The sequence below is a fragment of the Peromyscus eremicus genome, chromosome 8b, assembly GCF_949786415.1.
Source record: "Peromyscus eremicus chromosome 8b, PerEre_H2_v1, whole genome shotgun sequence".
NCBI classification, from domain to species: Eukaryota; Metazoa; Chordata; class Mammalia; order Rodentia; family Cricetidae; genus Peromyscus; species Peromyscus eremicus.
Window position 1 is genome coordinate 31,259,052 of NC_081424.1, and position 26,120 is coordinate 31,285,171.

At 42.1% G+C, this 26,120-nt stretch overlaps 1 protein-coding gene across 2 annotated transcripts in view; it reads left to right on the forward strand.

Annotated features, from left to right (window-relative positions):
* Akap7 (A-kinase anchoring protein 7) overlaps window positions 1-26,120 on the forward strand; it is a 137,351-nt gene that overhangs the window by 71,111 nt on the left and 40,120 nt on the right. For both annotated transcript variants that reach the window (XM_059272638.1, XM_059272637.1), the window contains exon 7: window positions 14,755-14,902. In XM_059272638.1, the coding sequence (XP_059128621.1) occupies window positions 14,755-14,902 (148 nt within the window). The remainder of the gene's footprint in view (window positions 1-14,754; window positions 14,903-26,120) is intronic.

Below are 26,120 nucleotides of genomic sequence, written 5' to 3' on the forward strand. Positions count from 1 at the left end.
TTAACTGAAATTAAAAACACGGCATTTCTGAACATTTAATTTAATTTTTAAAATGGAGTTTTAGAACTTATATTAAAAAGGTACAATAACAAAGTATTCGAGCTAATTAGAATTGCCTATGTTTGCTTTAACTTTATTAAATATAAATGTTCTGTCTCAAATTTTACCGTGTGTGACAGGAAACTTTTTTTTTTTTTTCATAAAAAGCCATTTTCAAGGATTTTGGAATGTGCATCATCTGGCAGTTAATTTCATTTTCCTAATCAAGGGTAAAAGACAAAAGGGAATGTTATAATCTTGTAGGGAACTGGCATGCCTCCACAGTGGGTTAATGATAGGTGGGGACAAAAGAGTATCTGTGGCCAGAAAACTAATAGAAGTCACATGTAAGCAAAGCAGCTGAAGTTATTTGCCTGGTCGTCAGTTTATCACCGGAGTGATTGGGCAGGCTCATCGGCCAACCAGCTGCTGTTAATTGTAATTATCCACACAATGAAAGAAAGGCTGTGTTTTTTCTTGAGAGCCCCCTCCCGATATGAGCAGACATGAAGGTTGAAACACTGAAGTAGAATTAGTTTACATTGGAATTATATTCCCACTCCTAAGTATATGAGCCAATTTATTGTCACGGTTCATTGGAACCTTGTTCTTATGAAAAGAATACTTTTAAAACAGAACAGTAGGCCCTGGGGAGATGGCTCTGTGAGTAATGCGCTTGTGCACACATGAGAACCTGAGTTGGGTCCAGCACCCATGTTAGAAAGCCTGGCCTGGCACCGCTGTAACCCGGCACTAGATAACCATTCTTAGCTACAGGAGTCCTAGCTTTGTTCTTCAAACCAACCTGATGACAAGTCTGTGGCGCCGTCTTGAAGGCTTTACCATGACTTCACACTGTCCTCAGGCTGATGGCCAGAGCATAAACCAATTGTCCTCTCTCCTCCCAGCTGAATTTGATTGTGATAATTGGTTGCATAACTTCATTTAGAGCAGAGATTTTCCCTTGACTGTAGTTAACAGTTGAGGCTCCAGCTCCTGTCCAAGAGGTTGTTCTCTTGACGCCCCCTAGTGTCTCACACTTTTAGCTTTCAGCCCTGTTTAAAACCCTTCGGTCCTCTTGAGTTACATACACCTCACACCTCTGGGTTCCTAACTTCCTCTGACAGTCAGGAAATGGTAAACTAAGTTAACTCAGGGCTGGGAAGTGGTCACCCGGAAGAATCGGAATGGATGGGGAAATCCTTGATACCTTCACCACATACAAGCTTCCTGACATGTCCAAAGTGAGGCTAAGGCGTAGGTCAAGCGTGGCTAGTCTCATTTTCTGTGGGGCCATGCTCATACACTCACGTGATGTCACATACTGGGTATAGACAGTTTATGTAATTTCTTCAACTCTAACATCCTATGATATGAATTCCTCCTACTTAAGTTTTTCTTTTCATACTAAGTACTATAAAAATGGAACGAGTCTTCAGTTTTACAATCTTTAAAAGAAAAGTGAGTGTGGAAATTATTGATGGGTCCTCATAACTTTTTTTTTTTTACTGTGATTTTTAAAAAGCAATATGTAATCTGATTTCTAAAGATACACACTGACACCGAGTACCCGTAGAACACATATGTAATCTGAGTAATTATATCTGGAGTAGAGAAGGAGACAGTTAACAATTAAATGTTTAAATTTAGAATGTGGACAAAAGGAAGGCTACAAAGGCACGCTGAAAATAAACTTATCTTCCCTAGCAGTCTGTGTCGTGTTAAAAGGAAAGTCTCTGGAGACATTCCTTGTTTGACCTAGAGAGAAAAACACTCATTTTTAAGGGGACTTTCACCCAACTCCTAGGTCATATGTTTCATGGCTGTTCCATACTTAACGCCTGTTTTCTCCATTTTATATAATATGATATGGAATGTTTTCAGCCAAGTAGAATAAGAAAGCCCCAATGCATCAAGTGCTTTTGCTCCTGGCTCTTAGGACAGGCAGTGTACACCTGCATGCCACTGGTTCTGTCCTCCAGGTCTTGGAGAGCTGGGCTGTGAGACTGGGATGGAAGCGCACAGAGAGAGTTCTGCACAGTTAGGACAGGATGTGTTGGCTGAAGTAACATGTTCTTTTGAGAGGGATGTTGATGAAGGGAGTGACGAGGGAAGAGAGGAAGGGGAAGAATGGTGATGGGTGTGAGTCTGGGAAACTGAGGAAGGGAAGAGGAGAGAGAGAGCACTGAGCACACGGGAACAGGATGTGTTGCGAAATATTTCTGGTCTTTCTTGTTTAATTACACGGTATCGAGGGTGATGTCTGTAGATGCATTTAAATTCTTTGTCAATGTGCACTACTTTCTGGGTGCACTCTGGATGTTCGCCTCTCGTTCGGACTGTGTCTGTGATACAGGCTTCTGCCTGTAGGGAATCTAGTTTGGATGGCTGGTTCTGTGCTCTGAACTTCTGACCTATAAATGCAGGATGCATTTTGTCACTGTGTAGCTGTGTTGCAATATGTAGGCCATTGTCACAGTACCAGGTAAATGGGATGTGTTTTTTGGCATGGCCTATTTCTAAATAGTCTTCTGTAGATTACTCACCTGTTTAGGTCCTGGACATTTTTTTAAAAATTAACCAGTTAATTAGTGTTGGAAATGTTGGAAAGCACTGACTAGCAGGGAATGCTATTGCGCTGGAAGAGGGAAACATTAGATTGGATTGTAAGTCTCCAGATCATGCTGAGAACTTTTGGCGTAGGGATATTATCTTTAGAAATGAATAGTTAAGTTGCTCCGTTCAGGAGAACATATATCAAAGAACAAAGCCTTAGGAAAATAGACGTGAAGCAGAGAAGAGGGTGTGGTGTTTCCATTCAAGTGACCACAGGGCAACTCTGACCCAAGAACACAGCTGGGTGTTGATCCTGGAGAGTGGAGATTCCATGTATCCTATGGTATTCACTCTTGGATGCCTGCGTTATAGGACCTCTGCTTTGTTTCTTAGTTTACAAAGCCGTGTGAAACCATAATCATCAGTTGTCTGGCCCAATAGCATATGGGCTCTCTTGGTAGACGTAAGAAGCTTTCTGAAGGGGAAATTGAGGTTGGCTATGTGGATGAAGCATGAGCATATGAGAACAGAATGTGTAGTAGATGTGGGTTCATCAGTGTTTCATCACAGATTGTATTGTGTCTGCCATGGTGAGAATTTGTGCCCCAGTGACCTGTTAACCTTGTGATTAACACAGCCAGGTCTAAAAGAGCCTCAGTCATTATAAATGTGAGCTAGAGCTAAGCACCTTTCTTCTGCTCGATGCCAACAGTTCCTGGAAAGAAATGCTGGGACCAGGAACCACGGTGCTTTTCTCCTGGGGATTTTGTAGTGGCTTGTCCCATTAGGATTTGTTTGTATAACTTTCCCTCAGTGACTATTTTTCCTTGCTACGTGAAGCTGCCAAGGAGCCCTGGGTTCCTCTCGGGGTTAGGACAGTGAGAGGGAGGTGTCTAGAGTGGATCGAAACCCTGCACCTCTAGCAGCTGTTTCTACTGTTACTAACTGAATGTGGAATATTGTATAGAATATAGGTGAGGAGGGTCTGTGTTTCTTTCCTGAAAGAGTCGAGGTCTAACAAGCAGGAGAGCGGGAAGCAAGTTAATAAATGGAGGGATTGTGGAGGAGGCATACTTGAAAAACCCCACACTGAACTATGTAAATACTCTAGCTTAAAATAAAATAAGCAATTGAGAACTATTATGTATTCAAGAAACCACTGCTCAGAACTCTGGCAATCTCTGCTGGCATTTTACTTATTTGGATATTTACAGCAAGAAATGTTCTTTTAATGGACTGGATCATTTGCATACCTTTTCTATGTTTAAGCAACATCTGAGTTCTTTTAAAATATTTATTTTTATTATTTTTATTTGTGTGTGCATGAGTGTGTGTGTGTGTATGTATGTGTGTGTGTGCGCACACATACATACACACACACACACACACACACACACACACACACGCACGCATGTGTGTTTGTGTGTGTGTGTGTCTGTCTATGTGAACGAATGCACTTGTATGTGGTTGCCCACAGCAGCCAGAAGAGGGGGCCAGATCCCTTGGAATGGTAGTTACAAGAGGTTGTGAGCCATCAACATGGGTGCTGGGAACTGAACTCAGGTCCTCTGGAAGGAGGAGTAAGTGCTCTTAACTGCCGCTCCATCTCTCCAGCCCCTAGAAGTTCTTTCACTCTCTCTTTCCTGTTCATAGAGAATGAGAATCATTTACTGCTGCATATAGTTATCACTTGATCTATTAATATCAACACAGCATATTAAAGACAGCCGTCTTTGAATGCTAGAGGTTCCCAAACTAATTTTGACATTGGCTTGATTGCATACAGTCATTTCTCAAGAATGATTCACATTCTTAGAATTTTAATGTCTTGAGTACATAGCATAGAGCTTAGGCTTCACCCTGTCTTTTTAGTTGGTCTGTGTTCTTCACTTGTCCTGACCGCCAGCTCTGTGTGTGCCTTATAAGCGACTAGTTCTCTGTGATGTAGCTTCCTTATCTGGGGATAATAATTGTTCTGATCTCAAAGGCTATTTTTTTTTTTGCTTATTGTGTATTTTTTAAATTTTCTTTTTTTATTTATTCTTTGTGTCATTCGCACACATCATACATCCCGATCTCACCCATCTCCTGTCCCCCTGCATCTGCCCTTTGTCCCTGCAACCTCCCCCCCAACAAAATAAAATTTAAGATAAAAAGGGAAAAAAAGAAAACAAAAGGAAAGAAAGGGGAAAAAAAAATCTCATCATGGAAGCTGCAGTGTGACACAGTGAAGCATGCATTAAGCCCCTTTATCCACACATTTTTACATGCAGGCGTTCATTGCAAAGAATCATTGGTCTGGTTCAAGGCCCCTGGTCTCTGCTACACTATCAACACTGGACCCTCACTGGGACTCTCCCTGGATGTCCTGTTGTTGCCCTGTGTTGGGGAGGTCCTGCAGCCCTGGGTCCACAGGGACTGCCCCCCACCACATACACCTGTGCTTCAGCAGATCACAGATGGGGTGGATATTGGGGTGGGCCAACACTTAACCCTGGTTCTGGTCCTGGGTAGTTGCAGGGTTGGTCAGCCCACCAGCTCTCCCGTTTTCACCATCAGGGTGAGGTCTCCAGCATTGCCCTGTCTAGTTCATCCCTTATAGGGGTGGGCAAGGGGTGGGACCAGTTCCCCCCACCCCTTTCATGTCCTCAGGATCGGTTGGTTCTCCCACACCTACACCTTCAGGGCCGGCTCTACTGTGTTGCCCAGGGAAGGTGTAGGGGCCACTCTCCCGAGTGCTGCAACTGATGAGGGGCAGGGACAGCTCTCCTGCTCTTATGACCTGAGGGCCAGCTCTCCAGTTTGAGGGGGGAGGGATCTCTCCCCAACTCAAGCCACCACATGACAGATGAATAATGGGGACAGCACTCTCAGGTGTTGATGAGGGGAGAATCCCCCCCCACCCCCCACCCCCGGCCCATGCTGCCACATGACAGATGGTTAATAGGGACAGCTCTCCCATCTCCCTCAGGTGTTGATGGGGGAGGGGGAGGGGGTTGAGCAGTGTTCTCCCCGACTTGTGTCAAAGGCTACTTTTTGAGTTCATAGAAGATACTATTTTCTACTACTGTTAGGTGATAGGAAGCACCTTGGTTTGCAGATTGTTCTACAATAATAAAGCAGCACCATTTTGTCTATTTTTTTTTTATCACTCCTTATGTTTCCATCTGTAAATTTATTGACAGATGCTAGTAGGCAGGATATCAGGGCCTTGGCCAAGCAGGAAATGGGTATGTTCAGTGGAGGACTGGCCACATTGCATGGCCCAGAATGACAGGAAGAGAAGACAGCAAGGCCCTTCTTGCCCAGGAGGTTGTTTGTTGGGTCCAGAATCCCCTCAGTGTTCCTCAGTCAGTAACTGGGGCCGTGAAGACACGTGTCGTCCCATGGCAGTCACAATCCAGGGTGAACCTGAGCTTGCTCACTTGTTCTGACTGAGAGAAGCCTGAGGAGGCACCAGGGGCCATTAAGTGTTTCCTCTCCAGGAGCAGATGCAACCAAGTGTGTAAACATCAGAAATTGTAGCGGCAGTAAGAGGGACGGGGTGGGGAATTTAAACTGAGGTTGTCTTCATATCCCTCCGCCAATTTCAATGTCTTTATAATTTTGAGTACCAATAGGTTGATTTTTATTAGGGAGAGTGAGCACTAAAAATAATTAAAAAATTTTTAACAATCCAGCCTTCTCCCACTCCTGAGAAGTACAGATGTTGTGGTTGCTTTTTAATCAGCTGGTGCCTGACAGGTTAGACCAGTTTGGTTTGGCTCTTTTTTTTTTTTTTTCTTTTTTTTTGAGACAGGGTTTCTCTGTGTAGCCCTGGCTATCCTGGATCTCACTCTGTAGATCATGCTGTCCTTGAACTCACAGAGATCTGCCTGCCTCTGCCTCCCAAGTGCTGGGATTAAAGGTGTGTACCACCACCACCACCACCACCACCACCACCACCACCACCACCACCACCGCTCCCCTAACCCCCGCCTTAGTTTGGCTCTTAATTTACATTTTAACTTTGGTTTTAGTTGTCGTCACAGGAATTTCTTTAACTGTCATGCATACTTCTTTAACAGCTAATTGTATCCAGGAATAAACTGTTGGAAAAACATGGCAGAGATCTGAAGGTTAAGCTTATTGTCAGTAGGACAAATCTCTCCTCTGTTTTATTTGCAGACTGATTATGTAAATTGTGATTATTATAACAAATAACAATAAGAAGTTGCCATCTGTTACAAAAAAAACCTCTTAACCTTCATAATAAAATTACTGTTTCATTGTTCTGAACACAGTAACTGTCACAGATTGTGAGCTCGTGTGAGTTTTGACATTCCACATCTCTAACAGCATTAAAGATAGCTCTAGATGCTCAGGAATCTAAGTCTGAACACCCTTTGGCACATTTTAAATTATGCATATGATTGAGTTGATGTAAATGATGTAGCGAGTGCTTCCAGAGTAAATAATCTCCATTATTTATCATCAGATTCAGTCATCAGAGAATTCTAAATATACTTGCCAGGCATTCTTGGCATCACTGAGGAGCTGGCTGTTTGGGTGCCAAGTTACAATCCAGTGAAATGGCTCCCAGCTTCACGGCACACTGCACCAAAGGCCAGCAAATGGCTTTGACCATCCCTGGTCGTCTCTGACTGGCTGAAAGGCGGCAAAAGGGAAGCAAATCTTGAGTCATCTCTAACAATTAAGACGACCTTGAAAACTTTGATATCTATTTCCACCAGGTAATTGCTTGCAAGTATAATATGCTGCATTTACTTTTAATAGATTTTTTTTTTATTTTTGACAACTTCATACATGTAAACAATGTATGTTGATCATATCTACCCCATGACATCTGTATGTAACTTCCATTTTTTTCCTTTCAGTGTTATTGTGCATAACCAATGTGGTACTAATACGGAGCATATCTGAAGTCCTTAAAGCATACACTGTCCCTGTTAATTTCCAGGGAGAATAACCTTTATATGAAGTATTAGACTATCATCCAGCACACTTAAAACACCAAATTTACAGCATTCTTAGCATGGCATTGTTAGAGACGCCCCTCACAGAGTTTCTCTACCTTTGCAGCCATCCCCACTCTCTTAGATTTTATGATAGGCTGTGTTTTCCTGGATTTACTGATTTGAGGCTTTTCTTTGAGCTTTCCTAACATGTTAATACCTTCTTGTATCTTTAAACAATAGGGCATCTTGGGGAGGGTGGAGCTGGCCTGTGACAAGTGGAAGTTGAGTAAATTGGAGGTCCTGAGCCTGAATAGAATGCCATCATACCCAGTCATTTTAACTTGAAGTTATAACCTTGAATAGTGATACCTCTGAGACTATCTTGGCAATCCTATAGGTTCCTTACAAAAATTGGACCCTTCTTAGCCTTATCCCAAGTGATGTCTGATTTTGATATCGTCACCAATTTCCTCAGAATGATTGCTTTCCTTTTCTTCTTTATTTAGTTTTTTAGATAGGGTCTTCTTATATAACACAGACCAGTCCATTTATCATAAAAGAGAAACATCGTTTGCTAGAGCTAGATGGTGAGATAGATTCTAAGTTTATTAGAAAAGAGAATCTACCCAATACATTCTCCAGAGAACAAGATTATGCTAATGTTCTAATATATATAAGATTAAGCATATTCTCATCTCTTTCTAGAGTCTTTATTAAAAATTTTATTTTGATAGAGATAGAGCTTCAAACTCTCCCAAGACATCATGCCTTTTTGAACTATACTTTCTGTATAAATTATGAGTTATGGAGTTAATTCCATTTTACTTGCTAATAAAACCCAACACCTTAGAATACACATCAGAAGTCAGCTATGAACAATTTTTGCAAAATAATTAGTGCTTGTCAATTGCTAAAATTAATTAGCTGTGGAAATTAGTTTACAGGCACTTTTATATTTCTCTTATTTCTTTTGGGCCAGTGAAATGATTCAGTGGCTAAAGGTTCTTTTAAAAACTTGAGTTCAGTTCCTAGATTCCACACGGGGGAAGCAGAAGACCAGCTCCCTCAGAGTTGTCCTCTGACCTCCAGATGTTCACTGTGGCATGCCCCCTCCAAAGAAGTTAATCAATGTAAGCAAAATAATAAAATGGCATTGTATAAAAATGAAAAGGAGAACTTAACAGCTGTTCAATGCTGGCATTGCAATCCTGGGACTGAAGATCCTGTGCTAATCTGTGATTGTCTGCTGTCATCTAGAAAGGGATCACTGCCCCTCCTCTTCCACCTTTGTGAGCGCGCGCGCGCGCGCGCGCGCGTGTGCGTGCACACACACACACACACACACACACACACACACACACGCACACGTGCATGCATAGGCACCCACAAACATGTACACACATAAATGCATACACACAGGAAAAAAACATTTAGAAGATAAATAAAATTTTTATTTACTCAGAACTTTTTCAAAAATTGGGGCACCCAATTTTAAAAGCAAACAAACAGACAAACAAAACCACTATTAACTCTAAAAGCGCACATCAACCCCAGCACAGTGATAGTGAGTAACTTCAGGACCCCACTCTAACCTCTACATAGGTCAACTGGAAAAAAACTAAGCAGAGAAAGTCTGGAGTTGAATCACATCACAAACCAAATGGACCTCATACACCTCAACAGGTGTAATCCACCCAAAACTAAGGAATACCGTTTAAATCTTAGCCATAGGGCTGCTACATTGTGAAACACACACACTTTCTACTCCCAGTTGTCTCATTGAAGTTAAAGTCAGATGCTGTATTCTGGGATCTTTTATAGTTCTGTATTCTTTTTTCTTCTATTGAAAATAGATTTTTTCATCTGATATGTTCTGGTTGTGGTGTCCCCTCCCTTAGCTCCTTTGAGATCCTCTCCACCCTCCCCCACCTCCTGCCCCTTCCATCTGCGTCCACACCCTTTCTGTCTCTCTTTAGAAAACACACAGGCATATAAAGAATAATGATAAAATAAAACAAACCAGAAGAGGACCAAACACAAACACACAAGAAAAAGAGCTGAAGATAAAGCACAAAGACTCCCTCGTTTATACACAGGAACCCATAAAAACAAACCCAGAGGCCATAATACCTATGCCAAAAAAAAAAAAAAAAAAAAAAAAAAAAAAAAAAAAAAAGCCCTGACACAACATTATGAGACAGAGAACCTGCAGAGATGCCACTGAGTTACTCTTGTGTTGGCCATCTACTGCTGGGCACGGGGCCTTCCCCTCACAGTGATTTGTATACCCAGTGAGACTCTCTTGTAGAAGACTAATTTTTCTTTTGTGAGTGGTTATCAATTGGATATGGCTTCTGGGGCCTTGTGGACAGTTCTTTCAGCACTGGGATCCCATCTGGTGCAGACTTCTGTAAACCCTGTGCATGCTGTCTGCTGTTATAGTTTCTTTGAGTTACTATGTGCTTTGGTCCTGTTGGGTTTAGAAGGCTTTGTTTTCTTGCTGTTCTGTATCCCCTCTGGCTCTTATAGTCTTTCCACTAACTGTTCTGCAAGTTTCCCTGATCCCCGAGGGGAGGGAATTGATGGAGACATCCTAGTTAGGACTGAGTGTCCCAAGGTCTCTCACTCTCTGTATATTATCTGGCTGTGCGTCTCTATATTTGTTCCCATCTACTGCAGGAGGAAGCTTCACTGGTGATGGCTGAGGAAGGCACTGATATATGAGTCTAGCATAACGTTATTACAATTCATTTTATTCCTACGTTCCTTTAGCAGAACAGTAGTATTTGGTTTTGCCCTAGGTCCCTGGCCTACCTGGTCTCATGTCCTTGGCTATCCAGACAGTGTTGGGGATAGGTTCCATTTCATAGGGTGGGCCTTAAATCCGATCAGGTATTGGCTGGTTACTCCCACAAGCTTTGCCTCACTGTTGCACTAACACACCTTGCAGGCAGGTCACCACAGTCTGTTGAAGGGTTTGTAGCTGGGTTGGTGTTTACCGGTCTCCTTTGGTAGCATGCAGAGTACCTCCCAGTACCGTAAACACTAGTGAGTAGGGTTGAAGGCTCTGTGTAGTCACCAGCTTGACTTCTCCATGTTCAGTGAGTTATATAGGTGTTGTCTTCAGCAATAGGGCCTCACAGTTTTTGGAGAGCAACCAATAGCTCTGGCAGTATCCTGGTTTGTTTGGGGGTTCCCAGTGGCCAACAACTCAATTAGATGTAACCCATTTCCAGTACTGGAAACTTCATTTGATGATGAGAGATGATGAGAGAGGGGTTTCATCTCCTCCATTCTTAGGCTGTTTCATTTAGACAGCCTTCATGAATGCATATATTTTAAGGAGCTTCTATTGCATTAGATTTCCATATGACTCCCGAAATGGCTCTCAGTTTTGTCTGTCCCTTCTGTATTCCCTCCCTCAACCTCTCTCCCCCCACCCCATTTAGTCCTTCCATTCCAGTTGCCCCCACCCGCATCCATCCATAACTGTGTAGTCTATTTCTCCATCTTAGGGATATCCGCCCCCACACTCCCAGTCCTTTACTCTATACCTAACCTATTTGGTTATATGGATTGTAGCTGGCTCATTGAAGACTTACCAGCTAAAATCCACATATAAGCAAATGCATACTGTATCTGTCTCCCATAGACCTGGGCCTCTGACCAGATATTACTTTGTATGATCTGGGTTACCTTGCTTGTGATGTTTTTGTCTAGTTTCATCCGTTTACCTGCAGATTTCCTTTTTTAAAATAGCTGAGTAATATTCCATTGTATAAATGTATCACATTTTCTTTAGCCATCCATCTGTTGATGGACATCTAGGCTGTTTCCCACTTTGGCTATTATGAATAGAACAGCAATGAACATGGTTGAGTAAGTGTCTTTGTAGTAGGTGAAGTGTCCTTTGGGTATATATGCCCAAGAGTAGTCTAGCTGGATCTTGAGGTGGATCTCTACCCAGCTTCCTGAGGAAGCACATCACACTGATTTCCATCATAGATATAGATTTGCACTCCCACTAGCAGTGGAGGAGTGTTCCCCTTACCCCACATTCACCAGCATAAGCTGTCATTTGTTTTATGGAGCTGACTGGTGTAAGAAGGAATCTCAAAGTAGTTTTGATTTGCATTTCCCTGGTGACTAAGGATGTTGAACATTTCTTTCAGTGTTTCTCAGCCATTTGAGATTCCTCCGTTGAGAATTCTCTGTTTAGCTGGACAATGGTGGGGAGGCAGAGGCAGGCGCATCTCTGTGAGTTTGAGGTCAGCCTTGTCTACACAGTGAGTTCCAGGACAGCTGGGGCTACACAGAGAAACCCTGTCTCAGAAAAACCAAAAAATTAAAATGTAAAATAAAATTCTCTGTTTGGATCTGTTCTCCAATTTTTAAATGGGTTATTTATTTTCTTATGTCTAGTTTTTTGAGGTTTTTATATATTACACACACACACACACACACACACACACACACACACACACACACACGTCCTTTACCAGATGTGGAGTTGGTAACAATCTTTTCCCACTCTATAGCCTGCTGCTATGTCCAAATGACAGTGTCCTGTATCATACAGAAGTTTTTCAGTGTCATGAGGTCCCATTTATTAATCATTGTTTTTAGTGCTGGTGTTACTGGTGTTCTGTCAGAAAGTTGTCTCCTGTGCACACCAGTGTGTTCAAGACATTCCCCACTTTCTCTTCTATCAGGTTCAATGTGTCTGAACTTAGGTTGAGTTCCTTGATCCATTTGAAATTGGACTTTGTGCAGGGTGATCGGTATGAACCTATTTGTATTCTTCTACGTGCAGCCATCCAGTTTGACCAGCATCATTTGTTGAAGATGATGTCTTTTTTTCCCCCAATATGTACTTCTGGCTTCTTTATAAAAATCAGGAGTCCGTGGGTGTGTGTACTTATTTCTGGGTCTTCAATTGAATTCCACTGATCAACTTATCTCTTTGTGCCAATACCAGGTAATAAAAAAGTATGTTTTGCAACACTGTACACAAACTCCTTTGTTACAAATAAATATTTATGCTTCTAGAAAAAAGTATGTTTTTATTACTATAGTTCTGTAGTACAATTTGAAATTGGGAATGGTGAGACCTCCAGCAGTTCTTTTATTATTCAGGATTGTTTTAGCTATCTTGGGGGTTTTGTGTTTCTGTACGTAACTGAAAATTATACTTTCAATTTCTGTGACTAGTGCTGGAATTTTGTTGGAGATTGCATTGAATCTGTAGATTGCTTTTGGTAGAACGGCCATTTTTACTGTATCAATCCTACTGGCCTGTGAAGATCTTTCTATCTTCTGATACCTTCTTTGATTTCTTTCTTTACTGTCTTCATTTTTTTTAGATTAATCAAGCCTTTCACTTTCTTGGTTAGAGTTAACCCCAAAATATTTTATTATTTTTGATATTATTATGAAAGTTGTTTCCCTGAGTTCTTTCTCAGTCTATTTGTCACTTGTATATAGGAGAGCTACTGATTTTTGTGTATTGGTTTTGTATCTTGCTATTTTGCTGAAAATGTTTATCAGCTGTAGGGAGTTTCCTGGTTGAATTTTTAGGGTCACTTATGTATATTATCATATCATCTGCAAATAAAGATACTTTGACTTCCTATGTATATCTCCTTGATCTCCTTCAGTTGTTTTATTGCTCTAGTTAAGACTTGGAGTACTATATTGAGTAGGTATGGAGAGAGTGGACAACCTTGTCTTATTCCTGATTAGTAGAAATGCTTTGAGTTTCTCTCCATTTACATTGATATTGTCTGTGGGTTTGCTGTAAATTGCCTCTATTATTTTGAGGTATGTCCCTTGTATCCCTAATCTCTCTAGGACTTTTATTATGAAGGGGTATTGGATTTTTATCAAGGATATGCCCAAGGCTTCCAGCCTGTGCAGATAGAATAGAATTACCAAACTGAGTTAGGAAGGATGTAAGTGTGTGCATGGGGGGAAGGAGGGAGCAGTTAAGAGCAGGAGGCTGGTGTAAACATAGAACACACGCATGTTTTACTATATATACCATTAGATATTAAGGGCAGCGACCTATTGAATAAATAACATGATACTTCATACAGTGCAGCACATAGAGACAAAAGCATTTTGCCAATCTGTATATTATTATTGACATGGCATACTTGCTGAAATAAGGGAACCAGTTTTCAAGAAGTACTGGGGAGAAAACCAAATTCAGGTAAAAAGTAAAAAGTCATTTTCATTTGCACAGGAAAAATGAAACAGAACAAAATCACATGGTTTCCTGTCCTTTAAATTTTTCATTAGCAGCCGGGCGGTGGTGGCGCATGCCTTTAATCCCAGCACTCGGGAGGCAGAGCCAGGTGGATCTCTGTGAGTTCGAGGCCAGCCTGGGCTACCAAGTGAGTTCCAGGAAAGGCGCAAAACTACACAGAGAAACCCTGTCTCGAAAAAACCAAAAAAATAAAAAAATAAAAAATAAAACATAAAAAATTTTCATTAGCAAAAGGGGAAGCTTTTATTAGTTAAAAAGTAAAAATTAGTAAAAAAGTGAAACTCATAGACTGTGTCTTGGGACTCAGGCTGAGATGTCAGGATACTGGGTAGTGTTGGGGAAGGGGAGAGGTGTTATTTCCTGCTGGGAAACTACAGTAGTACCAAGAGCACCTCACTACAGTTTCAGCACCCAGCTGCCTCTGCTGTATTGAGAACAAGGAGAGGCAGATGGAGAAAGATACAGAGGGGCCACTGGTCTCACTGTCCCAGTTCAAATCACTTTGTCGTCAGGTGAGTTTTATGTAAGGGCTTAAATAATACGAGTTAGTGTTATCAGAACTCACTATAAAATTCTAAGATATGCACCATTTTAAAATCGTTCACGCACACGCCTGTTGTTGCACATGGTTACTCTGTCCTTGATACTGAATTGTCACATGCTTCCTTAGTCCTGAAGCCTAAAGAAGTGTGAGGTTCCAAGTGCTACCCCATCACATCGGCCCTCTTAACTGATGCCTTTAGATACTGCCCATCCCAGGCCGGGAGACTTTAAACACAACTCGATGGCAGTTTTGTGGCCTCTGTTTCCAGGTGCCAGGAGGCAGTCCTGACTCCAAAATGTCATCTCAGGTTCTGAGAGACTGGGAGAACCATGAACTGACTGCCCCAGTGAAATGGTTGACTGACGTGATTTTTGTTTTGTCATTTCAAGGGAGTGAAAAAAATAGAGCCTGAACTGTATGAGCAGTTTATCAACCACAGATTTGGAGAAGAAGTACTGGACCGGATAGACCTCTGCTCCATGCTGAAGAAAAAACAAAGCCATGGTTATTACCACTGTGAGTCTTCGATTGTGATTGGTGAGTGCCATTGAAAACGTCATTCATTTTTCATTTCTTAACATCACTTTCTAAGGTAAATAATTCAGGTTAGTTGTTTTCAAAAATACTGTGTGTTTTTTTTCTTTGTTTTGTTGTTTTATTGTAGTGGTGCAGTGGAAAATGTGGAGAGAATTTTCATCTCTCAGATTCTATACGTCTATGCTTTATATATAATCATAATGAGGTCTTGAAATGTTGACTGAAAATCTGTGTCAGTTTAATTTTATTTATTTATGGCTTTTTTCGAGACAGGGTTTCTCTGTGTAATTTTGGTGCCTGTCCTGGAACTCACTCTGTAGACCAGACTGGCCTCGAATTCACAGAGATCCGCCTGGCTCTGCCTCTCGAGTGCTGGGATTAAAGGCGTGTGCCACCACCGCCCTGCTCAGTTTAATTTTATTTTATGAGTATAAGGAAAGCACTTTGTTTAGGGAGGACCACATGGCCATAGTGCTTCCCAGCAGGCATTGTCATGGTAGCTGCCTATAATCAAGGGTAGTGACCTAGCTCCTGAAGTTTCACTATAGGAAGATGAAGTGTAGGTGGCCTGTGACATTCAAGACTTTGATTCTTCTGTAAAGAAAACATGTTTGGATTGGAAGCCAAGATCCACACACAGATGGCTCTGTGCTCATGCATGAATGCAGTCAGTGGTGTGTGATGAGACCAACTCCAGTTAGTTCCCAGGAGGAAAGTGTGCACACATAAGGAACATCGTAACCAGACAGGCCATCTCTCACCTTCTGGAAGGGGGATACATTTCACAGGAGCCTGCTCTGCTTGACTTAAATGTACTATTTCCAGTGAGACACAGTTGCAAATAACTCAACTTGAAGACAACCCGATTTATATGCTTTTAAAGTAGCCTGGAATCGAGAAGATAAATGTTTGTAAATATTTCAAGTTCTTCAGCCAAAGTAATTTCTCTGCACATCAGCTCGGAAAAAACCTGTATTGGACCTACCCATGTCCTGAAAGGATCGTTATGTACTGAAATTTATTGAAGGGTTTAAAAAATGTTCAAGAGGCGATTTAATTTCGAAATCCTCATTACAGACCTTCAGGGAAGTCATCGTTTACCTCCCGGAGATCATTTGGAACAGCAGACTTGAGACATCGTTTTGAGTTTTGTCTTCTGAAACACTTCAATCCTGTTTTAAGGAGGGTTTCATGCTTTCAGGACGCGCGCAGGGTTGTCTTCCTTCATTGTCCTGAGGTCCAAATGTTCACACAAGGGGGAAGTGCAGATCCTCTTTGTAGTGTGGATTTTGGCTGGTGCTCCCAGTCTCCTGTGTAACTGTGTTAGACCAGCCTTGAACGGGAAAACAGTTGCTTCATCCTCTTCCCCACTCGATTAAGAAAAATGAGGAAATGGAGATTTTACTGAAGATCCTGTGAGATTTGCTTTATAAAACTTATAGTGTGCATCAGCCAGTGGACAGTAGGGGGCGCTGTTTCACCAGCTCTACTTCAGCTGGCTCCAGCAGGTTCCTGTTCTTTGGCAGGCTGGTCACCGAATTCCCAGGGATGCTCATCCAGCCTTCCTTACATAGCCCACCTCTTTTAATGCAGAGTAATTGTATTTCATTCTGTCCCAACCAATTCTGAAATCTCGTACCGTTGAACTTTTTAAAGTGCTTTTTGCTTATTACAAATACTTTATTTTTTCCAACCATCACCTTTAGTGATGCCAGTATGAATTTTAAAATAATACCCGCTTCTAATGTAATTTATTATAATTAAGTTTAATATAAACTAGAGGGTCTTTTTTCTTTTTCTTTGAGTATGTGCATGCATGGAGGCCTGACATCTGGGTTTCTTCCTCTGTTACTCTCCATCTTATTTTTTTGAGGTAGGGTTTCTCACTGAAGCTGGAGCTCACTGATTGGCTAGAATGGCTGATGTTGGGCCCCTAGGATCCTCTTGTGTCTGCCTTCCCCTACTGGAGTCGCAAACAGTCTCCGCCATGCCTGGCTTTTCTGTGGGTGCTGGGGATTGGAACTCAGGTCCTCATTCCTGCATGCTAAGCACAGTCAGCCATCTTCCCAGCCTACGTCTGAGCTGTTCATCGTCATGTCATTATCATTATTCAGATAAAGAAAATTAACAAGGAAATCTGGTTACTAAAAGTTGTGAAGCAGGGACTCGGTTTTAGGAATATATTGTTGCTTTACAGATCTTGGAATAGTCTTCCAGCTTGGTACGATATATACTAGAAATCACACGTTGGCAGCCCCACATGCTGTATTTGATTGGTTAAGAGTTTTGATTTGTTTCATCATTTGAACCACTTGTTGTTATGGTTTGAATATAAAATATCTCTCATAGGGGTGTGTGTGTGTGTGTGTGTGTGTGTGTGTGTGTGTGTGTGTGTGTAAACACTGGATCCCCAGCTGGTGGCACTGTTTGGGGAGACTATGCAACCTTTAGGAGGCAGAGCCTAGGTAGAGAAGATAGGTTGCCAGGGGTGGAATTTGAGGATCTCTGTTTTCGACTTGCAAGAATGTGAGCAACCTTTGCTCCTCTGTGCTGTCCTTCTTATTGTAGTTATAACAAAAGCAACTGAAACACTTGCCAATGTCGGGGTGATTTTGTGTTAAAATCTTTAGGTTTCTGTCTTCTTGTGAGCTCTCAGAATGTGGCTGCGTTGTTCCAGGGTCCTTCAGCGTGTCGGAGTAGCAGGCTCACTGACTTTGAATGTAGCTGCCTTTATCACCAGACTCACTCTCCGCTCCCACAAATCTGCCTATGTCACCCACTCCCTGTGTGGCTCTGGAGCGTGTCTGAATCGTCATCCTGTCCACTGAACATCACCACTGCGGGCCATTTCTTCATCATCTCCTCTGTACCATTCCAGTAATGGTACAGAGTAAACGTTGGAGGAATTTGAAAAAAATGTGCTGTTGTCCCGCCCAGGCTGGTGAGGCTAAGTCTCTGGGGACTGAAGGAAATGCCAAAGATCGGTGTAGGGTAGCCAGGGGACTCTTAAGTGCAAACAAAGCACTTTTAATTATTATTATTAAAGCAAGACATGAGGTGACACTTATAGTTCACCTCAGCAAATACATGTACAGCGAGGGAATGCACCTGGTGCTGTCTCTTAGCATCTTTGGTCATTTGAAAAGAGCCAAGAATAAATACACATAAACACACACACACACACACACACACACACATTTAGATCTTTGTCTTCTTTTACAGAGATAATGTGCGGGCATGTCAGACCATTTTCTGTATGTCTTTGTTTTTAAGTGTATTCACTTATCATAGTTTATGCAATTCTTTCTAGAGGGCCACTTTGTGGGAGAATGTGAGGCAGTCTGCCATCCATAGTTCACGGTAGATTTACAGCTTTCTTACACAGGCTCCCTGGTGTGCAGGCAATATTTTCAAATGCTAGAGAAGATACATTTCAATTGTCTCATAAATAAAACCTTGCATGATAATATGCCCACTTATCATGGAGCTCCTTGCAAACCTGACTTTACTTATCAGCTAAAATTTAAATCGAGAAAAAGTAAGAAACCCAGTTTTCCTCATGTAACTGAGAATGAAGTGTAGCCCAGAAACCCTAGGGCTATGTGGGCACTTAACTTGAATTGAGTGTGTTAATAATGCTCAGGCAGCAAGTGTGAGTGTTGAGTTTACATTTCCTTAGGGAAGGTAACTGACCCCTTTGTAAGACTGATGAGTGATGTAGGGTTTTCAAAGACGAGTTTACATGCAATGTCAGAGATACTTTATAGGAAGCAGTGGTGACACTGGAAAGGTCTAGAAGTTTTAGTTCTAGAGCAGTGTATGTATTTATGACTTCTCTAAGCAGAGACAGAAACAATCATTTTAGGACGACTCCACTTTTTTTGCTTAATAATAATAATTTAACACTAATTTGATGAAATCGTGCAGTGTGTCTACTCTTCTCTTGGATATCACGACAGAAAGAATAAGACACAGCCCTGAAGATGATACAGTGTCGTTGGCAGCTAAGACAGCTTCTGAGAAATAGAGAGGAAAAAGAGCAGATAGAGGAAGAGAGCTTGTCCCTAACAACATGGTGAAGAAGTTTACCGTTTTCTCTTTTGGGAGAGTGTGGGAAAGAGGTCTTGGAGAATTTAGATGAATGGGAATGACACTGAGCGTGGGAGAGATGGCCAGCAGATAAGGGGACGCTGTAGAGCAGGGGGGAGGGAAGCATTGGTGGGAGGCATTGATGACTACAGGGACACCTTGAGTGAACCAACAGTATCAGTAGTTGATGAAGCTGTGGACTTGGAGGATTCTGGGCTTCCATGGATGAGCTAGTTCGTGAATGGATGGGTAGTAAAGCTAACTGAGAAAATAGTTGAGGGATAAATTGAGTTTTGTACTCACAGTCACACAAATGCTTCTCATCTTGTGATGGGGTTGTAGTCTGATAAACTCATGGTAAGTTGAAAATATTACAAGTAGAAAGTGCATTTGTACACATAATCTAGTGAATATCATAGCTTAGGCTGGCCTACCTTGGCATGCAGGTTACCCTATAATTGGGTGAAATCATCCAACACAAAGCCGTGTGTATGTGTGTGTGTGTGTGTGTGTGTGTGTGTGTATGTGTGTATTTATGTGTTTATGTGAAGGTCTCAGGCCAACCTTAGGTGTCATTTTTCAGGAGTGGTCCATCTTTTTCTTCTCTGACAGGGTTTTTCACTGACCTGGAACTCACTGAGGAGGCTGAGCTGGCTGGCCAGCAAACCCAGGATCAGCCTGACTTGTCTCCCCCGAGTTATAATTACAATAAGAGGTGACTCCACTCACCGTTTTTTCTCCCCCATTTTATTTCATTTTAATTTTTTTAGCCTTAAAATTTATTTTTTTTCAAAGTTTATTTTCAGACAATGTATTTTGATCACACTTTTCCCCTTCCCCAACTCCTCCCAGATCTCCCCACCTTCCTATCTACCCAACTCCATGCCCTTTCTTTAGAAATAAGCAAACAAACAAAACCCCCAAGAAACACCTCTCTCTCTCCCTCCCTCTCTCTCTCTCACTCACATCACAAAACATACAATCAGAAATGAAAATATATAAGCAAAAGACCAATAAGATTTAAAAAAAAAGCCCAGACAAAACAATACGAGACCCTGAAGTGTGGCTGTTAAACCCAGTGAGACTCATTAGGGAAGACTAATTTTTCCTTTCTAACTCGTCCCCAGATTTTTAGGTGGGCTCTGGTGACTGAACTCAGGTCCTCAGGCTTCCTCAGCTCAGGACACACTTTACCAGCTGAGCTATTGGTACAGCCTCCCATCCCCACTCCCTTTGAGACCGAATCTCTGAAGTCACTAAACAGCTAAGATGACCCTGAACTTCTGATCACCCTACCTTCACCTCCCAAGTGTTGAGACCTCCTAATATAACATTTTGAGTATCCCATGTCATGTATTAAATGTGTGTATCCAGAAGGCACTGGCCACCCAGTTTGTGTGCTGAGTGCTGATTATTTGTGCCTATGATCATGTGACCCACAGACAGCTGGAGCGCCACCTAGTGTCTGGAGACAGAGCCATACTGCACATTGCTAGCCCAGGAAGGAGCCATAATTCAGATGTAAAGTGTATTTCCTGCTGAGTGTGTATTGTTAAGTTAAAAAATTGTATTGCTTTTGCTCCATGGTTAAGTTAAAAAATTGGAGGTGAACCATTGTAAATCAGGAAAGTATACAGTTCGTTGAGTCTGCTTGGTGCTAGTGGACCAACAGAATACTAGGTCCCGTCTGTAGGATTGAAAGCCTAGGAGAATTCTGTGTGAGCTGAGTCAGTGAATTAACCCAGAGCTGCTGCCTGTTGAGAATCTCCTCCAGGAGACCTGGTCGTTGACTGTTAGTAACAGTCTACAGTCACTGTTAGTAACCTGATCCTGTTAGACTGACTGGCTAGCTAGCTGTGTTCCACGTGAGCTTTTCTAGTACTTGACCCAGGTGATGGTTTAGCAAAAGGGAAGGATGTGGAGTTTTGCCAGTGGGCTTGGACCTCTCTGCCTGAGGACCCTTCCCTCTGACTTGAGTGCCCTACTCTCCAGTACTGTTTGACTTGGGGGCCAGGCTAGAACTCTGAAGACAGGGGCTGCCCAGTTGGAATTGTGCCCAGTTACAGTGCGTTGGGAGGATGTGCGTTCTTTATAGAAAGGAGTACTGCCAGGAGTGGAGAGATGACTCAGTAGTTAAATGCACTTGCCGTTCTCCCAGACCCGAGTTCGGTTCCCAGTACCCATGGTGGTGGGGGGAGGGGCTCACAACTGTGGATATCTCCAATTCCCCTTCAGGGGATTTGATGTCCTCTTCTGTCTGCGCTCTCCCTCTGCCTGAACCCCCCCCCCAAATGATCTTCAAAAAAGATAAAAATAAATCTTCAAATAAAAAAGAGAAAGAAAGCCTGTCGTGCCGCCAGTGTGGGTCTCCACTGGCTTGTACTTCAGGAAGGAGCAGAGGAAAGGAATCAGTCGATTTTGTTTAGCCCCGTTGGGTGAAAAACATAGGCAAAAATTCTGAGAGCTTTCCAGAACCCTTGAGGCTAGACCTTTGCTTGATAAACAACCCATTTCAAACGTTTAGCTTGACAGTATTTGTGTGACTCAGATCCATATGCCCACTTGGAGATCTACTTGTGGAGAGAAGCGTTCGGTGACAGATACGTCCTGAGCTGACTCCCTTCATTTTCTTCTCGCAGTAGAAAAATACTTCAATGTGTTTATCTTATGGATGAGTCACTGTTTTAATAACTTGCCAGGCTAAATACCTTTGTGGGTTTTAAATTCTTTAAAAAAATATTGTAGGTTCACCAGCTCCTCACGGTTGGTCTCTTAGCTACTTTAAAGGTGTCCTTGAAGACAAAGTTATTTTTTATGAAAATATAAGACACCGTTTGCCCTTCCTGCTGGTTGTACTAAAGCAATGATGGGTAAAAGTGCAGTGGCCAGGAGGAATAAGGACGGCTGGAGGTAAAAACACTTTAAAAATGTATTAGTTTTTGAAAAACTCATTGTCCATGCGTATATGTATGTATGCGAGAGAGAAACAGATGTGTGTGTATGTGTGTGTCTGTGTCTCTGTGGGAATGCGTGTCTATGTCCATGTCTGTGTGTGAGATGCATGTGTGTGGTGCATGCACGTGAGTGTTCTGGTGCATACACGTGCATGCAGAGGCCAGTGCCGGGCAGCCAGTGACCTCTCTTATCCTCTGCCATGTTGCCTTGAGGCAGGTCTCACTGAACTCCAAGCGCACCGCTTTGGCTAGGCTTGAAGCCTTTCAGGATCTGCCCGTCTCTGCCCACGGCACTGGAGTTATACACATGAGTGACTCAACTCTTCATATCCGTGCTGGCCATTTGAAATCAGGGTCTCATGCTTGCAGAGGAAGTATTTTTATCCACTGAGACATCTGTCCAGCCTCCCCGAATCCAGTTGTTTTTAAAAAAGGCATGTTCATAGAAGAATACTCTTGCTGACTAGTTAAGAATTAATTTCACTTCATCTCAATCTTCGTCATTGTAATACTTCATGTAACAAAAACCGCAAGTTCACACGCAGCGTTTCCGATGAGTATTGCAGCAGACTGGCGTGAAGAGAATTTCTTGAGTGATTGCGGATGCTCCAATATGAAGCAGCCATTTTCCTTCCCACGGCTTTTCCTTGAACAGTTGACAAACCGTGGTATTGACAGACGCTCTCTTGAAAATAAAGCAGTGGACTTGTCACAGTGTGTACAACAACTGGCATTATTTGCTGCTGCTGCTAAAACTCAGGCTTTGAAGCAAGATTTGGGAAACGAGCTCTGGTGAGATGACTCAGCGAGTCAGGGTGCTTGCTGTCACACCTGATGTCCCGAGTTCTGTCCCTGGAACCCACTCGTCTTGTGACTTTGCAGATGCCACGCTGTGGCACACTCATGTTCCAGCCACAAAACAGGGTAAGAAGAACATGGAAATCTCAACTATATCACCATGAGCTTGCCAGCATCTTCAAACTGAAAAGATCCCCCCAATTTTTATTACAGGAAATCATGTGTACAAAGTATGATAGATGATAGATAGATGAGTATGATAATGAACTGTTTTCCCAGTTTGTTTTTTATCTATCACATCATCTAAAATTTAGAAAACTATGTTTCATGATGTGTAATGTAAACCCACACATAGTCTAGGAATGCGACTGAGGAGCTCTTACTTGTAAATTCCCTGTGAAAGTACCATCACCATCAAGATACAGAACCTTTTTAGCATCCCAAACTTTACCCCTGTCCCATACTTCAAACCTTTCTGGTGAGATAGGGATGAGTTTTGATGTCATAGGTGAGGTTGGGTTGAAACCTGGAAGGTGTCCGTAACTCAGCGGATCAGCATTTCTAAGTCACCAGCTCCCGTTAGCAGCTCGCACAGGGAGCTAAGATCCCCTGGAGGACCAAGATGGATACAAGGGTCAGAATGGAAAGTGGAGAAGTCCCTTGTGACACAACTTGAAGATGTCACTTGTCAGGCCTGGGTACAGCATGAAAGGCTCTTCACGACTGTCTGGAGTCAGTAAATATTTATAAATAGAACCCTGTATCAAAGCTCTTGGGAAGGAGGGGCTGTCAGAAATTTTCAATCGCACTAGCTCCTTAGGGCAAAACCATTTAAAGGCTCTGCAGCAATGCCCAGGGCTAAAAGCCACAAAGACTGTAAGCTTTGTAATTTTGGTCAATATTTCCAGCATAAATAAGCTAATATTAATGACTACTTGCTACTCTGTATTCAAGTATAAACCACTTTGGTTTTCTGTCTTACTTTTTCCTCCTCCCCATTTAATTTCCATTTGAAAGTTCTGAGGTAAAAATGTAACAACAGCAAAAACACAGCATACTCTCAGGGACCACTCTGCAGGAAGTAATTATTTTGTGAGATTTGTATTCTGTAATCTAAGAATGTTTGTTTTGTGATGGAGGTTAAGTTCAAAAGCGTTTCTTTTCTTTCCTTTTGGGAGGCTGATAGCGAGGGGGCTAAGGGCATTCCAGTCTTAGGCTGATTAATAGGAACCCATCTTAAGCATGTTAGAAGGGAGAATAGTTTGTCATCTAAAGAACTGTATTCCATTTTTTGTTTGACAACTTTAGTTAAATGGACAATTTTTGTTTAACGATGACAATACAAGATACTTAACTATTTCCTTTGTAACACAAATTGGTTGGCCGTATAATTGACCATCTGCATGGCATATTATATAAATGTAAAAGAAGGATCTATTTACTGTTGTGCTGTGATGAAAGAAGAAAACCAAGACTCTCCTGGCTTGGCCGGGACTCACATCACCTGATTAACAAGTACAGTGTTGTTGAAAAAGTCAAACTTTTGATGTTAAACACTATTTTAATTGATAGCCATTCCTTTTTATAACCCAATTATCCTCATATACTTATTGATGAAACATGTTTTCTAAGAAGAGAAAATTTGAGATTCTGTTGTTACATGCCCCACATCCAGATGAAAAGCATCTGAAAGTTGGAACTCTTGGTTCATTTCTTTATATTTGTACAAGTCAGACAAAGCTTCAAGATAAGTAACTGAGAAGATTAATCCTAATGTGGCTCATGGTATTTTAACTAGTGTGTCAGTTATTAATTTGGATGCTGGCATAAAGTGGCCATAGTGGTCCAGGCTATTCTGAAAATACATTCATCTGTTGATCTGGAGTCAAACCTTATGGTTTATTAGGTATCTTGGGAGGCCTGTATTAAAGAGGCAGTGTAGTGAGAATTCTAATTGGTCTTAATAATAAAAACCCAGAGTCAGATATCAGAGTGAAAGCTGAAGGATCCAGAGAAGCAGAGTAGCCAGCCACTGGAAAGACTTCTTACCTCTAGGAACCCTCAGACTGAAAGGGCAGAGCTTCTGTCTCCACCCTGCCTTATCACTTCCTCTCTCCACCCAGCCATATCACTTCCTGTTTCCTCCTCTCAAGTGCTGGGATTAAAGGCATGTGCCTCCCAAGTACTAGGATCAAAGGCACGAGATCCCAAGTGCTGGAATTAAAGATGTACACCACCACCTCCTGGCCTCTAGTGCTTAGCTCCACACTCTGATCTCCAGGCAAGCTTTATTTGTTAGAGCACAAACAAAATATCACTCCAAGGCAGAGCTAAGTGGGAATTCTGTTCTGACAAAGTAAGCACTGTGACCAGAATGATGCAGTAATAAATTACCTTGTGAGTTACTTGTAGAGCCTTTGATTTTAAGTGTATTTTCAAATAGTTAAATATTGAACTCCCAATTTAAAAAAAAAATTAAACTATGTGAGTAGAATTCTGGTTGAGGGGAGTAAGTTTCCTTTGTGTGAACACTGGTAGGCTGTCCATTCTCCACTGGACACGAGTGTACAGGCAGCACAAACTGTGCTTGGTGGCCTTAAAAACAAACACAAAACCGAGGACACAATTTGGGTGGCTAGGGAAAGGGGTGGGAGAAGTCGGTAAATGTGATCAAAATACAGTGTCTGAAATTCTCAAAGAACTACTAATGAAAAAACAAAACACTTCAGGGAATTCTATAAGTGCCAGGAGATAAGCCAAGGGGCCAGAAAACAGCATTCCTTAGACTTGGCAAAATACTGTAATCGTTAATTCACATCGATTGTAGTAACCTGTCCTGAGCCCGTACAAGATGGGCCTTAGCAACAGTCAGCCAAGGAAGGCAGAGAGGGGCTCATGGGGCTCTACTCTTTGCCTCTGCACTCTTGGCTCTCCATAGATCCTATAGCAGGAGAATCACCGTCTACAATCCTATACCCTGTGCTGAGCCAACAAGGCTCTAGTGGGTGGCTCCAACCCCGTAGGCAGATGGATGGTCCTGGTTAAACTTGGGCCAGAAAATAAAACAAATAGACATGAGTGCCAGAGAGAGATTTATGGAGAGGTGGAAGGGGAGGGCAGTGTGTACGCAAAGCATGTGTGTGTGTGGAATTGTAAAAAAAAATGTAAAAAGAATATAGAAAATTAGTATGAGGAGATCCTGTTGGCAGCAGTTAGTGCCAGCTAACCCATCATGTCACCGTGGTGTCTATGAATAAAATTTTCACTATCCTAATTACTGTTCATTAATGTTTTCTACATGCTTGGCGTATAGTTGCTCACATATGGTGTCTGTATAGGTGATGCTGTCATGGTGGAGTACTTACTGCAAACATACT